This window comes from Aphelocoma coerulescens, chromosome 3 (assembly GCF_041296385.1).
Source record: "Aphelocoma coerulescens isolate FSJ_1873_10779 chromosome 3, UR_Acoe_1.0, whole genome shotgun sequence".
In the NCBI taxonomy this organism is placed as follows: domain Eukaryota; kingdom Metazoa; phylum Chordata; class Aves; order Passeriformes; family Corvidae; genus Aphelocoma; species Aphelocoma coerulescens.
The window spans coordinates 16,858,707-16,874,103 of NC_091016.1; the positions used below are offsets into that span (position 1 = coordinate 16,858,707).

General features: G+C 55.4%; 1 protein-coding gene across 2 annotated transcripts in view; it reads left to right on the top strand.

Moving 5' to 3' along the window:
• The window catches only part of PTK7 (protein tyrosine kinase 7 (inactive)), a 35,624-nt gene extending 20,927 nt beyond the window's left edge, over positions 1-14,697 (top strand). The window contains exons 2-20 of one of the 2 annotated variants that reach the window (XM_069009236.1): positions 2,190-2,483; positions 3,020-3,122; positions 3,621-3,811; positions 4,292-4,439; positions 5,375-5,505; positions 5,757-6,023; positions 6,224-6,357; positions 6,749-6,884; positions 6,997-7,116; positions 7,263-7,412; positions 7,657-7,807; positions 8,208-8,335; positions 8,621-8,833; positions 11,930-12,085; positions 12,268-12,500; positions 13,067-13,147; positions 13,229-13,380; positions 13,455-13,633; positions 13,839-14,697. In XM_069009236.1, the coding sequence (XP_068865337.1) occupies positions 2,190-2,483; positions 3,020-3,122; positions 3,621-3,811; positions 4,292-4,439; positions 5,375-5,505; positions 5,757-6,023; positions 6,224-6,357; positions 6,749-6,884; positions 6,997-7,116; positions 7,263-7,412; positions 7,657-7,807; positions 8,208-8,335; positions 8,621-8,833; positions 11,930-12,085; positions 12,268-12,500; positions 13,067-13,147; positions 13,229-13,380; positions 13,455-13,633; positions 13,839-13,999 (3,128 nt within the window). In that variant the 3' untranslated portion in view covers positions 14,000-14,697. The remainder of the gene's footprint in view (positions 1-2,189; positions 2,484-3,019; positions 3,123-3,620; positions 3,812-4,291; positions 4,440-5,374; positions 5,506-5,756; positions 6,024-6,223; positions 6,358-6,748; positions 6,885-6,996; positions 7,117-7,262; positions 7,413-7,656; positions 7,808-8,207; positions 8,336-8,620; positions 8,834-11,929; positions 12,086-12,267; positions 12,501-13,066; positions 13,148-13,228; positions 13,381-13,454; positions 13,634-13,838) is intronic. The other variant, XM_069009237.1, reaches the window with a different exon arrangement.
• Positions 14,698-15,397: the final 700 nt, after the last annotated feature.

The following is a 15,397-nucleotide window of genomic DNA, read 5'->3' on the forward strand; positions in this document are numbered from 1 at the left end:
TAGTTCCTACCTTTAGGGGAGGTGCATGGAACTGGCCATGGAAACTTCACTGGACATGCTGACCCTTGGAGCACAGCATGTTGATGGGACCCAGGAAAACAGGACTTTGGTCATGGTCAGCAGCTCTGTCACCCAGGCCACAGGGGGTCAGTCTGTGGCTACTCCTGGTGACCTTAAGTTCTGTGGGTGCAGTTGACAAGTGATGTCAACCCAAGAGCTGTGGGACTTCACCTGGCTGAGGGCAGTCCTTAGGGGATGTTGCCTGCACACCAAAGTCAATGGCTTGATGGGATGCTGAAGGTGGAAAGCCAGGCTGCAGCGATGTCCACATCCTAGACCCTGCGGAATGTTGTTGTGCACTGCTGTTCTGTGACCTCCCACCTCCTTGCTGCCTCCTTCCCAACGGCTTTTTGGGGATTACTGAAAATTAGAATTGTACCCACAGTCACACCTTGCAAGGGCTGTAGGCAGAAAAGACCTCTGGGCTCTGGACTACAGTTTGGTGTGTCCTAGTGTCTTTGGGAAGAGGCTTCTGTGGTTTTCCCAGTGGGAGGACTTTGTTGCTCTCTCTGGCTGGACTATGGGGAAAGGTTTTTAGTAGATACAGGCCGAGGTGCCCCTGCTCCTGGCTGATGTGTTTGGAGCTGGGGAGTTGGAGCCTCATCCTGTATGAGTGCCTGTGTCTGTGCCTTGCTGTTGCTGTGAGTGGGGGAGCTCGGACCAGCCCTGCAGGAAGTGTGTGGCTGACACTAGGGTGCCCGTGAGCAGCTTTGCTTGGCCCCTGCACTTTGTAGCAAGCTCCAAAGGCTTTCCAGCATGGGAAGGGCTTTTGTGGCTTTCTGGAATTTAGTGGTCTTCAAAACATCTCTTTTGGAAAAGGCTTTCTTACCCCTAGCTCTGACTGACTGAGGTGTGTTGTCAAACTGTATCCCTTCACCAGGCTTTTATGCAAAGGAGGATGTGGCTGAGTGTCCAAAGAGGAGCTGCCTTTCCTTCAGCTGGGCTTGGATCCTGTTCATGTAACTTGTCCAGGCAACCACTTTCTGAGGCTGTTTCTCTTGCAGTGATGAGAACATGCTGTTTTGACCATGTTCTTGTTCATCTTCACTCTAAGATGCTCGAAATCTGGCTGGCTTGGCACCTTTCCCTGCAGAGCATGGTGCTGGGAACAGAGTCCAAGAGCCATCGTCATGTGCTGAATTGCTCTTTGTCTGCTCCCCTTGCTTTTCCAGCTGGTAACCGGAGCAGAGCGCCTGCACGGCTGGCTGTGGGCAGGCGGCAGCCAGATTTGGGAATGTGCGAGCGTGGTCCCTCAGCAGCCATGCCAGGCACTGCCTAGGGAAGCACTGGCTGCTCTGTCCCCAGGACCCCGAGCTCTTGGGTGGGCCTTAGTGTGTCAAGCAGGGCTCTTTGGGGTTTCCATCACTGTAGAGAGATCCTTACAGCCCTTCAGGCCACTACCAGACCCTGAGGACAGCTGTTGCAATTTGTCATTTCCGCTTCTACTTGCGAGTGGGCTGAGTCACCACACAAGTTTGTGGTGTCCCTGTTGCATCCTCTTGTGCTGTGTTTATTCACATAGACAATCCCTGTTCCACACCAGTGTTTCTCTGGGTAATTTCTGGGGATGTGGAAGTGAGGCAGAGACATAGTCTCAAGGAGAGGGACTTTGAGGAAAACCTAGAAACAGCCTATGGGTATTTCTGATCGGGGCAATCTTGATGCAAGGCCAGAAGTTAGGACGCATCCCAAAAAACAGGACAAGAAGCCCTCAAAGAAACATCTGAACTGCCCAGGAAGCTGCTTGCTCTCCAGGGTTTTGGTGACTGGCTTCCTGGCTCATTCACTGCAAGATACCTCTCTGTTCAGGCTGGAAGTGTGACACTCAGTAGTGGGTCAGGGGAGCTCCCTCTTTATGTCCCTGGCTCCAGGGAGCAGAGGTCTCTCTTGGCTGTTGCAAGCTCAGGCATCCCTGTTCCAGTGATTGCTGTGGACAGGCTTAAAGCAGCTGTGCTGGCATCCCAGCACAGATCTGTTAAAACTCTGAATTAGTTTTGACAGATGTGCTTTGGGATATGTTTCTCCTCACATGGCTCTGACTGTTTGGAGACCCTTGAGCACAACATGTGCTTACCTGATTTGTTCTCTTTCCCTTGCTCTAAACATGCCCTCCCTTTTCTGTCCTGCAGCCGTGGGGACTCAGGCAAGCATCCTTTTCACGAAAGAGCCGTACTCCCAGGATGCCCTGCACGGCCGCAGCGCCATCCTCCGCTGTGAGGTGAAGGAGCCGGCGGACGTGGAGTTCGAGTGGTTGCAGAACGGGCTTCCCGTTCAGGACACGGAGCAGCGCTTCAAGGAAGGCAGCAACCTCCAGTTTGCTGCCGTGGATCGGCACCGGGATGCCGGGGTCTTCCAGTGCCTGGCGAGGAACGTGCTCACCGGGGAGGAGGCGCGCACGGCCAACGCATCTTTCAACATCAAGTGTGAGCGTGGGGTGAAGGCAGCCAGGCACACACTGCAGCCTGGTGCTGCCCACTGTGCACAGGGAAAAGCACTCTCTTGGGAGGGCTCGAGGCTGGAAACAGTTTTTCCAGGCTGTCTGCTAATGCTTGTCTGGGTCAGACAGGGATCGGACAGCTTGGGCTGCTCAAGTAGGATCCCTCTCCATCTACCATGTCCATCATGCATTGTAGACCTCTTGTGTCTTCCGGTGTCCCCAAGGCTGTCAGAGATGCTTTCTCCTGCTGCCTTTCCCGTTTGTGCTGCGTTACTGCAGCAAGTGTGTCGTGGGCACTGCAGGTCCTTTCAGAACTCACCTTATCCCTCAGAGAACAACAGGGCAAAGTGGGATCTCTGCAGTAGGGGTGTCTCTTTACTCCACGCTGGCTTGAGGGCATATGTATCTCTAAGCATGCTTGTACCCTTGCTGCCTCCTCTGGTTATCGGGGAGTCCAGTAACCACCACGTGGGCTCTGTACGTTTGGAGAGCCAGCTGTGTTGGTATTCTTTGGTCCCACAGGGATTGAGACAGGCAGTGTGGTTCTGAAGCAGCCGGCCAACGTAGCTGAGATCCAGCCCTCCTCCACAGTGGTGCTGCGGTGTCACATCGATGGCCACCCACGGTAAGGGTTGCCTCCTGAGGAGTGGACCCTGCCAGGGGCCCCTGCACCTTGGCTGTGTGGTCTTTCTCTCTCTCTATCCCCCTCCCTCTCCCCCGCCACCTTTTTCTTTCTCCTCCTCCCCCACCTCCCCTCCTCTCTCCTGCAAGAATTCAGTAGAGTCAGGGAAGGCGAAAGGCAGGATTGAGCCTGTGGCTGAGCACCGTGGGAGAAGGCAAACGGCTTCCCCAGAGCCGCGTAGCGAGGAGCACAGTAAGGATGGGCTGTCACAGTCCAGTTGCTGAGCTGCTTGGTGTGCTGCAGTCACTCTCCGTTGCTTCCCAGTCGTGTCCCGTCCACTTGGCTGCATGTCTCATGGCTTCGTGTCTGTGTCGGGGCCAGCAGCGGGGACGGAGAGCCAGGGAAATGGGCCATCTCTGGGCTGTCTCCTCTGCACACCTGCTCTCGGGGCAGCCCTGACGGTGCCGTGCCGCCGGTCACCTGCTTGCCCCTGTCTTGCAGTCCCACGTGGCAGTGGTTTCGGGATGGCAGCCCCCTCCCGGACGGCCGCAGCACCTACTCTGTCAGCAACAAGGAGCGGACACTGACCCTGCAGAGCGCCAGCCCCGATGACAACGGGCTCTACTACTGCTGCGCCCGCAGTGCCGTCGGCTTTGTCTGCAGCCAGAACAACTTCACGCTCAATGTCATTGGTGAGTCGTGTCCCAGCTGTTCCACTGCCCTCCTCACAGCCTCCTCTCTGCTGCAGGACAGGAGCCAGGCTGCAGGGGAACTGCAGGCTAGTGGGACTTTCCTCTGCAAAGCCTCTGGCCAGAGACAGACCTGACAAATCCTGGCCAGGTTGGAACCCAGCCCTGTCTGCAGGTGTTAATTTGCCCCTGTGTCTTTCTGGAGCAGATTTTTGCTGTCTTCTTTTATAATGGTGCACCCTGGATGCTGTAGGTGCTTCTGGTTTTGCTAATATCTGTGCGATGTGGGTAGATGCCCTGTTGGCCTTTGGAGGCAAGACCCAAGGAGGGCAGGAATTGTTGACGTTAGAGGGGTGTTTGGAACTGGACAAGGGAATTTGCAGTCCAGTGACAGCTTTGATCTGTTTGCTGGGAACCAGGATGCTCAGAGCCTTGCTGGGAGCAAGTTCCTCTCTCACCCTCCTGTGGTCTCTGCCGTTGCAGATGAGAGCTTTCCTCAGGCAGTGATCATCCCACAGGACCTTATTGTGACCAAGAATGAAGAGGCCATGTTCGACTGCCAGTTTGCAGCTGTGCCTCCTCCCACACAGGAATGGCTCTTTGAAGACAACCCCATCACCAACAGATCCAAGTAATAGGGACCCCAGTGATGTGGGCAGGGCTGGGAGGAGAGGGGCACTGTGTTCCAGAAGAGAGAGGTCAAACCCTATCTGTACATGAGGGCAAGCATGCAACATCAGAGTGGCCATGGGTTTCGGTTTCTCAGCTTGGCTGGCTTAGGTTTAGCAGGGACTTGGTCCCTGTGCATGGCATTTATCTGAACAGGACTCAGGGACGAGTTTGTCCTCACATGAGTCTGTGGGGCTGTCAGTTCTAGATGCCCATGCGTGATGGTCCCACAGTTAGGGATGTCTCTCAGCCCCAGATTCCATGGAGCCAGGGAAGCTCAAGCTCCTGACACCCACTTGGGGCAATTCACAGTCAGGGATGTGTCCCAGTACCTGATGCCAACACGCATCCAGACTGGGGAACACCTCCCAGCCCCCAACATCTGCACAGCAGTCACTGGGCCTGTGGCTCTCTTACTCTTCCATGTAAAAGTGCATGGTGATCCCCAGAGCCAGGAGTGTTTCTGAGCCCCAGACAGCCCAAGCATGGGGCAGTCTGAAGAGCAGGGACAGTGATCCCATAGCCGGGGGTGTCTCCACCAGACTCTGGAAGGCAGGCAGTGCCATCTGGGTGCCGGCTGCCCTCGGCCTGGCAGCCCCCGGGCGCCACCTTGTGTCCCCTGCCCTTTCTCCTGGCTCCGTGTGCTCTCAGAACTGGCTCATGCTTGGTGATGCATTTTTTGCTGGGAGCCAGCTCTTCACCAAGAGTAAGACTTGTATGAGCTCATTTCCTTCATGAAGAATGCATCCCAACCATCTCCTTGTTTATGTGTGCTGGGAAGCTTTGGCTTGGCACCCTCATGGTTTTGTGGGCTCATGCAGGACATTTCAGTGCTGTGGCTCTGGTCCATGTCCTGCAGAGATGCCCACTGAGCCCTTCCTCTCCCCACGTGCCCAGGACCACCGTGTTTGCCAATGGCTCCCTGCTGATCACCCAGGTGAGGGCTCGCAGCACCGGCGTCTATAAGTGCATTGGCCGTGGGCAGAGGGGGAAAACTCTGGTGCTGAAGGCAACTCTGCGGCTGGCAGGTGAGGTCCTGGGGCTGGTGACAGGGTGGGCAGTGGGTCCCAGAGTTCCAGTGTCACTCTGGAGCTCTGTGATGATACAGCAGTGGGTCAGTACATGAAATGATTCATCCTTGCTGTCTGGATGAGGGCAGCAAAGAGAGTTTGTGTGCTCTCTCCTTTAAATGGTGCCTCCCATGTGAATGATGGTGCTGGTGGGTTGGCTATACACGTTCCTGCCCTCTTTGAGCTGTGTTGTCTCTTGCTTCTCTCAGAGATCGAAGACATGGCACCCTTCTCCCCGAAGGTGTTGACAGCGAACCAGGGGCATCGCGTGTTCTGCACTGCCCCACAGGGCATACCCACACCCCAAGTCTGGTGGGAAAGAAACCAGGAACGAGTTCCCACTGCTGGCCGGGTGTACCAAGAGGCAGAGCAGCTCATTTTCACCAGTATCACTGAGATGGATGCAGGGATCTACACATGCCATGCTGCCAACAAGGCTGGAGAGAAGAAACAGGAGCTGAGCATCACTGTGGCTAGTAGGAAACTTTCTGAAAAGGGTGGGAGCGGAAGAGGGGCTGGATAGGGGGTTGGGGTGAGCTGGGCAGCATTGCTCATCACCTCACTGATACAGAGAGGTGCCTCTCATGGCTGGCTGCACACTACCTGTGTGTTCTGCACTGCTGCTGGCCAGAGGGGTAGTGAGGGGCCCTGTGTAACCCCTTGCCTTCGTGCCCAGCGGTACCCAAATGGGTGGAGATGCCCAAGGACAGCCAGCTGGAGGAGAGCAAGCCAGGATACCTGCACTGCCTCAGCAAGGCCTCCCTGAAACCCACTGTCACCTGGTACCGCAACGGCGTCTCCATTTCTGAGGTGAGGCAACAAGGCAAGCCCCTGCCCCTCATGGGTGCTTCTGCTGGGCACCTGCTCTGCTGCTGCTGTTTCTCACCTTGTTCCTAGGCCCAGCATCCCTGTCACCCCCACTTTGGCCATATTCCTGGCACTAGCTCCGTCCCACTGATGTGTGGGTGCACAGTTAGCTGTCTCTTGCCACTTGAGTGGCAATCAGCCCTGTGCTTTTGGGGCAGTGGCAAGAGAAAGGTCCCTGCAGCCTCTCTCAGTTCTTCATGTGGGTCTCAGCAGGGATGCGTTTGTCTGAAGCGTGGCGTGGCATGTGGAGTGTCAGCAGTGCCACAAGCGAGGGCTAATCCCAGGGCTGCTGACAGTGTCATTTCTGCCCTGCTCCTTCCCCCGCTCCGGGCAGGACTCGCGGTTTGAGATCTCGGAGAACGGGACGCTGCGCATCAACAACGTGGAGGTGTACGATGGGACCATGTACAAGTGTGTGAGCAGCACCCCGGCAGGCAGCATCGAGGGATACGCGCGGGTGCACGTGCTGGGTATGCTGACAGCACCTCACTCCCTGCTCTTGTGGGTGCAGGGGTGATACCTCCAGCTCCAGGGTCTCCTGTGGCTGAGGGGGAGCCTAAACATCACCTCTGTCTGTTGCAGAGAAGCTGAAGTTCACCCCACCGCCTCAGCCACTGCAGTGCATGGAGTTTGATAAGGAGGTCACAGTGTCCTGCTCAGCCACGGGCCGGGAAAAACCCACCATCCAGTGGACCAAGACAGGTCAGGGGGATTTGGTTGTGATACGCCTGCTTCTGACCTGGGGCACCAGGAACTCTGCATTGTCCCACCTCCAGCGTGGGTGAAGCAGCAGTGTGGCCCAGTGTGGCACTGCACAACAGCTGCATCCATCCTCTTGTGTCCCGCAGATGGGAGCAGCCTGCCATCCCACGTCAGCCACAATGCCGGCATCCTGTCCTTCCACAAGGTGAGCAGGAGCGACTCGGGGAACTACACGTGCATCGCCTCCAACAGGCCGCAGGGCGAGATCCGTGCCACCGTGCAGCTCGTGGTAGCAGGTGAGGGTGTTTCCTGCTGTGCTGGGTTTGCCTGGGTGGCACCCGGCGTGCCCCTGCAGAGAAAGCAATGTCTGGCCTGGCCCCGAGCTGTGTCCCATGGCACTTGAGTGTCCAGTTTGTCAGTGCTTTGCATATAGCCTGAGAGGGCACGTCCCACTGTGCCAGTGCTGGCCGTGCTCCCTTGTGGGAGCTTAGCACCATTCCCAGGAGCTGACAGCGTCTGTGTTGGCCTCTCTGCCTTCAGTTTACGTCACCTTCAAGCTAGAGCCAGAGCCCACGACGGTGTACCAGGGCCACACGGCCATGTTCCAGTGCCAGGCAGAGGGGGACCCCGTACCTCACATCCAGTGGAAAGGGAAGGACAAGATTTTGGATCCCGGCAAGCTCCTGCCCAGGTAAACAGCCTCCATTCCAAGCTGACGTGTGGCACAGCAGGACATTCCCAAGCCTGCCCAGTATAAGGGTGTCAGTGGTGCAGTCCTGGGTTCCCAACTTGGTGGGCACATAATTGACTCCACGTGCCAGGACCTGGACTCCCCTAGCCCCAGCTTTTCTATTTCTGCTACAGCCTGCCAAGCTGTGATTGAGCTGCAGTCATGTGTTTTTAAGCTTTGCACAGCCTGAGATGGAAGCTGGTGGCAGTGGGGATATGGGGCTGAGGCATCCTGGGGAGATGGAAGCTGGTGGCAGCAGGGACATGGGGCTGAGGCATCCTGGGGAGGTGGGGCTGCAGGTGCCCCAAGCCTGCCTCTGTGCTCTGGTGTTTGCAAAGAGCTCTATGTGTGTGGTTGGCAGGATTCAGATCATGCCCAATGGCTCCTTGGTGATTTACGATGTCACCACCGAGGACTCTGGAAAATACACCTGCATCGCTGGCAACAGCTGCAACATCAAGCACCGCGAAGCCTTCCTGTATGTTGTAGGTAAGGAAGGTGCCCAGTGTTGGGACATGATCTCCTGGAATCCCTGGCAATTCTAGGCCCTGCTTCTGGCCCTGGCCATGCCTGCCAGGAAGTCAAAGCAGCATCCCCACTGGAATGCAGCACAGTGTGCTGTGGGATGTGCCCAGCGTGCTATGGCTGGGTGAGGAGGTGGCCACAGCAGTGGGTAGGGGGTTGGGGCTTTTCACATCCCTCCAGCACATTCCTGAGCAGGATTTGGGAAATCCCTCCACACCCCCATGTTGTTGGATGCTCTCTGCCCCACAGACAAGCCAGCAGCAGAAGAGGATGAGGGACCTGGCAGCCACACACCCTACAAGATGATCCAGACCATTGGGCTCTCAGTGGGGGCAGCTGTTGCCTACATTATTATCGTGCTGGGGCTGATGTTCTACTGCAAGAAGCGGAGAAAAGCCAAGAGGCTGAAGAAGCACCCAGAGGGCGAGGAGCCTGAAATGGAGTGTCTGAACGGTGAGGCCGGTACGCCTGACAGTGGGGGCTTCACTGCTGGCCCCCTGTCCCTGTGCTGGAGGGGCTGAGGGACAGGGAGCTCCCAGGGCATGGGACAGCTCCTAACCCATGGTCTCTTGCTCTTGTTTTTGGCTGGTGGCAGAGACCTGCTGCCAGGTTAGAAATAGGCAAGTTAGTGTGAAACCTGAACCCCAGCTTCACACTGAGGCCATCTCTGTCTGCTGAGTTATGTATCACTCCTACAGCCAGTACCTGCACATGGGATCACATGTGGGATCCCTTCCCGGGGGAGGGAAAGATCCCTGTTGCAATGCAGTGAAATAGTAATACTCTGCTGGCCTCTTCAGTTTGCAGTTCAGCAGCTCCTAGTGCTGGAGGGAAGATGTTTCCCTGAACTCACTCTGTTATTTCCACTGGGGACTTGCAGTTGAGTTTGCTGTCCCCTATTCCCTAATATGGATCTCCCCATATATACTCCCCATAAATGCAGGTGTTCCCCCTCCCAGTTCTCCAGCACACAGCCATGTCCTGATCATGTGCAAGTTGCTTTGAGGGCCTGGCAAAACATAACTGCTGGGTTTGCCTCCTGGTTTTCTCCTTGCATTGGCACTTTGAACAGAGCCTCCAGAAGACAAGTCTGGCTGTGGGGAACCTCCTAGGAGCAGGGTTTGCAGGAAAATCTCTGCAGCTTTGTGCTCTGCATCTGTCACCACTGTGAGCTCTTTCTGTGGACAAGTCACAGGTAGCTCACCTGTGTCAGCAGGCTCTGGCTAGCATCCTCTTCCTGGGAAAGGATTTCTTTTGATCTTTTTTGAGGTGGTCTCAGATTTTTATCTTGGCCTGTCTTTATTACATTTCTCTTCTGCTAGAGTTTGCCTCTTCTTATTCCCTTGGTTTGGAACCAGTTTAGCTGCCAGGTGCATCCTCACTCTTACAGGCAGACCCAGCTTGCCAGATACCTACACTCCTTTTTGGTACTTCCATAGTCTCTCTGGAGAGGTGGTTTGTGTTTGCTATCAGCTCTGATGGAATCATTCCATTCACCACAGTCTTCAAAGATCTGACTCTTTGCCTCTTTTTGATGTGGTTCCTCGTTAGCTGGGTGACTCAAAGTATTTCAGCACCTACCTCAGTACCTACATGTGCTGCCTGGCCCAGCTGACTTTTCCAGTGCCCTCAGAGTCCAGACAGATTTGACTTCCCCATGGACCTGCAGTGGATCTTTCCTATGGATTTCCTATAGATCAGTGCACTCCTAACCATCCAGTTACCTTCCAAGGTCACGTCCTTGGTGTGTCACATCCTCTATAATGTGAGCTTGCCCTCAGTATCCCTGTCTGACTGTACTGCTGTTTTTTTTGGTGAATACAGATACAGCATTTGGGGAGGTTCATGGCTGTGGGGACTGATTTCTGTGCTGATGTCTCTAGGGCAGCATGGCTGTGTATTTCTCCAGGAGATGCTCAGGTGTTGCAGGCAGGTGGGCAAAGCAGGCAGCTTCTTTACTCTTGGTTCCCCTTTGGACTGCTGGATACATAAATGAAGCTTCCTGTCCTTTTTTTGTTATCAACTGACTTGTCCAAGCTCTGTGAAACATGGGAATGTCTGTTCTCAAAAGTGTCTCTTGTTGCTGCCTGCTGGTGCTGTCTCTCAGTGGCAGCATGCTCACTCTGCAGCCTTCAGGATTTTTTTGGCACGGTTGCAGTGGTCGTCTTGTGTTATCCTCTTGGCTTTAAGCTTGTAGTCTTGAGACACGATTAGTCATGAGCACAGACAGCACGGGGTCAAACAGTCCTGCTGATAATGAGTGTAAAAGCAGGGAGAGGGTAAGGAGCATCCAGCTTTGATTTATAGGGTAAGTGGTGTTTTTTCGCTTTTGTCTTTGCAAATCGTACTCCACCATGTGAGAGTAGACAGCTGTCAGTAGCTGTGGCTCTGAAGTCAACACATCTCAGTGTTCCCAGCTCCAGTCCTACCTGTGACAAAGCCATGGTCCCTGTCACGGTGGCCAGATCTGCTCAGGATGTGCTGGTACCTGTCTTGCACACGGGCACTGTAAGCAGGCATGCACACACCCTGCAATACAACAACCTGTGATGGAAACTACAGGCAGTGGGAATCCTGTTGGAGTTACCTCGTGCTGGGTTAAGTCTTAATTTTATGGTTTCCTTTTGTGTGGCTGTTTGCCTAGTGGTTGTAGCAGGAGCAGGTGAAATGGAGTGTGCACAGTAGTACAGAGTGATGCTGCAGGTGTGGGAGTGACCCCCGCTCAGGGTTGTGCCCTGCTTTAAATTCCAACTCCTGCCTTCATCTTATGGAAGGTACTGCTTCCTAGTAACCAGGTCTGATCCAAGCAATAAATGCCTTCAAAATCAAGGTTTGTCATCTATGCAGTTGTTTCCCTACAAGCTGCCTGTAAAATGCAGGCTTTTGTACTTTCTCAAGGCAATCATGTTTTGTCCTGTTCTACGGCTTGTGTTTGTGCAAGGGAAATTTCTAGTGACGTTCCTGTGCAGAAAGCTTGCTGGGGTTGATTGCAAGGACAGTGCTTCCTAGCACTGCTTTAACCCAGCCAGTTAAAATCCAGGCTGGTCTGGTCTTACAGGTTCAACATTTCCAAGGACATCAGCATTGCTGTCTTGCTGGGAAGGGAGTAAAGAGTAGGGACATCAGACTGCAGCAGCTGATGCCAGATAGACTTGAGAGGCTCTTGGGCATCAAGAGATTGTGGTTATAGTGAGCAGTGTCCATCTGCTCCATCTCTGCCTCACCCATCCCATCTCCTGCTGCTGTCCTGCGGAGTTGTGTCAATGATAGTTTGAATGTAGCCACTGCTCGGGGACGACCGAGTGGCCTGGGATGGACAAGGCCAGATGGGGCTGGCTGACTCTGGGACCAAAGCCATTGCTTAGCATCTGATTTCAAGGGTTGCTGCAGAGCTGCCAGAGATGGGGTAAAAACTGAGGCCAGGCCACTCTGCTGCCTGGGGCTGGACATCAAGCTGGAGTGCTTGGAGTGTCAGAGCCCCAGAAGGGGCTGAGCCTCAGGATAACTTTCACTGTGTGGCCTGGCAGGATGCTGAAGCTATTTGTGCTTCCCTTGCAGGCGGTGCTCTGCTGCAAAATGGGCAGATGACAGCAGAGATTCAGGAAGAAGTGGCCTTGACCAACCTGGGCAGCAGCTCCGGGGCCAGCAAGCGCCACAGCGCTGCCGACAAGATGCACTTCCCGCGTTCCAACCTTCAGACAATCACAACTCTGGGTATGCTGGGCCACCCTGGCCTTGACCCCATTCCCACAGGAAACCTGTGGCTGAAACCCCAGCCCATCCTAGCCAGAAAAGGGGATGTGTTGGGTACAGAGGGCCCTGCAGCCCCTGGCCTGCCAAGCACACCTGCTGTCCTAATGCATGGCGCCTTCCCGCCTGCTTCTCTACGCTTCCAGGCAGGGGGGAGTTTGGTGAAGTGTTCCTGGCCAAGGCCAAAGGTGCAGAGGATGGTGAGGGTGAAGCGCTGGTGCTGGTGAAGAGTCTGCAGACAAGGGATGAGCAGCTGCAGCTGGACTTCCGGCGGGAGGCAGAGATGTTTGGGAAGCTGAACCATGCCAACGTGGTGCGGCTGCTGGGGCTGTGCCGTGAGGCAGAGCCACACTACATGGTCCTGGAGTATGTAGACCTGGTAAGGGCCCTGCCAGCAGCACCTGCAGTAAAGCAGGGACATGACAGCAATGGGTGTGGGGTCTGCAAATGTGACAACAGGCTGTCAGTGCAAGGCAGTCAAGGTGTAGGGAGACCAGGCTGAGCTTACTGCTGTTCCCAACCTCTGGAGGAGTCTCAAGAGGAATGGGAGTCTCCTGCAAGACCTAGAAGTGGCTTTGTCCTCCGTATCCTCCTGATTTCTGGTTTATGTCTTGGACTCAGCTACATAACCTAAGTTGTGAGACTCTGTGCTGCAGAGTGACTGTGAATGCTAAGGGCTATGGGGAGTCGGGAGTTTGCAGGAGAGAAATCAATTTGGGGCATGAAAAACCTGGAGATTTCAGGCTTGCTTGCCCTGATCTTAGCCAGTTGAGGCCCAGAAACAAGGTACTGACTTGCCGTACAAGGCAGGGACCAGGAGGACAGGCAGGAACCATGGACAAGGAGATGAGGATCTATGGGTCTGCCATGTCCAGGCACTGTAGGAACCAATGAGACTTGTCAGTACGTAGAGGTGCTGAGTCTGAGTTGCTGTCTGTCTCCCAGGGGGACCTGAAGCAGTTTCTGAGAATCTCCAAGAGCAAAGATGAGTCTCTGAAGCCACAGCCACTCACTACCAAACATAAGGTGACCGTGCAGCTTTGGAAGTGCTGTGGGCCTGGGCTACCCTAAGGAGGGCAGCCAGTGCTGACATCTCTCTGGGGTCAGGTGTCTCTCTGCACACAGGTGGCCCTGGGCATGGAGCACCTCTCCAACGGCAGGTTTGTGCACCGGGACTTGGCAGCCAGGAACTGCCTGGTCAGTGCCCAGCGGCAGGTCAAGGTCTCCTCCCTGAGCCTCAGCAAGGACGTGTACAACAGGTCAGGGGGCCTGACATGGGAATGGGAGGGGATGAAATGGCACCAGTCTCATTGCCTGCCTGTCCTGCCCGCAGCGAGTACTACCATTTCCGCCAGGCCTGGATCCCACTGCGCTGGATGCCACCTGAGGCTGTGCTGGAAGATGAGTTCTCCACTAAGTCAGATGTGTGGTCCTTTGGGGTGCTCATGTGGGAGGTCTTCACACATGGGGAGATGCCCTACACTCCACTGGCAGATGATGAGGTCCTAGCAGGTATGTGGAGTACCTCATGCTGTCCCTGCAATTGTAGCCTACTTTCTTTTCGTTGGTAAAGGAGGCCAGACAGGCTGTGTGTGACAGTGCTGGTCTGGCTGGGGACGATGTCCCAGCTTGCATGGAGAACTGCTGCCCTCCTTGCACCCCCCAGAGAAGATCACACCCCTTCCCAATGGCCCTTTGGACTTTTCTTTCATGCCAGGTCTGCAGTCAGGAAAGACGAAGCTCCCGCACCCCGAGGGCTGCCCTTCCCGCCTGGCCAAGCTGATGCAGCGCTGCTGGGCCCCCAGCCCTAAGGACCGGCCTTCCTTCAGTGAGCTCGCCACCATCCTTGGGGACAGCCCAGCTGACAGCAAAGCCTGAGCCCCCAGCCCTTGCTGGTGAAGGATGTGGCGGCGTGGACAGGGGTCTGTATGTGCCTGGGGAGCCCCTGGCACTCCCACAGCCCCTTGCTGAGCCTGACCCCGATGCGCCAGCGAGCAGCTCAGCATCAGCAGCTGCTGGACTCAAAGCACAAGCCAGTGTACCCCAGCCCCACCCCCTCCCCCGTGGGTCCCAAAAGACAGCCCTTGCTGCCTCCTGCCCCCTGCCTGCTCAGCCCGGTGCCCTTAGGCTGCTGGTGTGGATGGAGCGCAGCTCCCCCTCCCACGGCGAGAGCTTGGGCGTCCCTGCTCGCCACATCCACCTCTGCCGGCCTGGCCCGGCTCTCTCTCCGTCCGTCTGTGCTAGGCATGCCTGCCTTCTCCTTCCCCATGGGGAGAGGCCAGCCAACAGGAGCACAAAGTGCCTGGCATATGAAGGAGCTCACTACCTTTCCCAATTACCCTGTGCCTTTTTTTGTACTTACGACTCTGGGCAGAGCCCCCTGTCTCCCTCTTCCAGAGCGCTGACTCTTCCCTACCATAGTATTTCTGTTACTGGAATGCAGCCTAGAGTGGGTTAGTTTGTTTGCTTGAGTGGAGGGTACTGCAGCCAAGAAGGGTTGGGTTTTGTTGGGTTTTTATGTGCTGCTCTCAATAAAGAAGGCGCCTTTTTTTTTTGGTTTTTTTGTCTTTGTAAAACACTGCTGTCAGATAGCGGTTTTCCTCCACATGGCTCCTGGGAAGGGTTTGGGGCTGGTTCCTCAGGCATCTCTCTGCTGTGTTTAACCCTTTTGCCCCCTTCTCAGGTGAATCTGAGATGCTGTTCCCAGCCTTGTGTTCCCTGAGGGAGCGCTTTGCCTCAGCACTTGCTGTCTCTCTGGGCAGTCATGGGTTGCTCTCCAGGAGGGACTTGTCTCAAGAGAAAATGTCCCTTTCAGACTCCAAGCAAACAACCACTCCTGGATGTGCTGATGGGCTCCCCCACTTCAGGTACTAATTGGGTTTGTGCACCCACCTCTGTGGCCTGGGGCAGCTTTGCAGCCCACACTGGGTCGTGGTTTTGTACAGGAGATTTCAGCTGCTGCTTCTTGCAGGATGGAGGAGCTGGCAGGGCCAGGTCTGGATGGGGACACTGGGGGATATCCTGCTGTCACATGTGGCCTGCAGCCCTCTCCTCTGTGCCAGTGGCCCAGAACAATGGCAGGGTCCTGGCAGTCTCTTCTTGGGAGAGGAAAGGTGTGCACCTGATGTACAAGAAGTCCCAACCTCACAGCAGGAACATGAGCCAAGCCACCATGGGCTTGTCCCTTGGAGCCAGAGTGGGTTTGGCCAAGCTGCAGCCCAGCAGTTTCACTTGCCTGCACAGCCCTGTGCTGGGGGGTTATACAGACAGATCTGA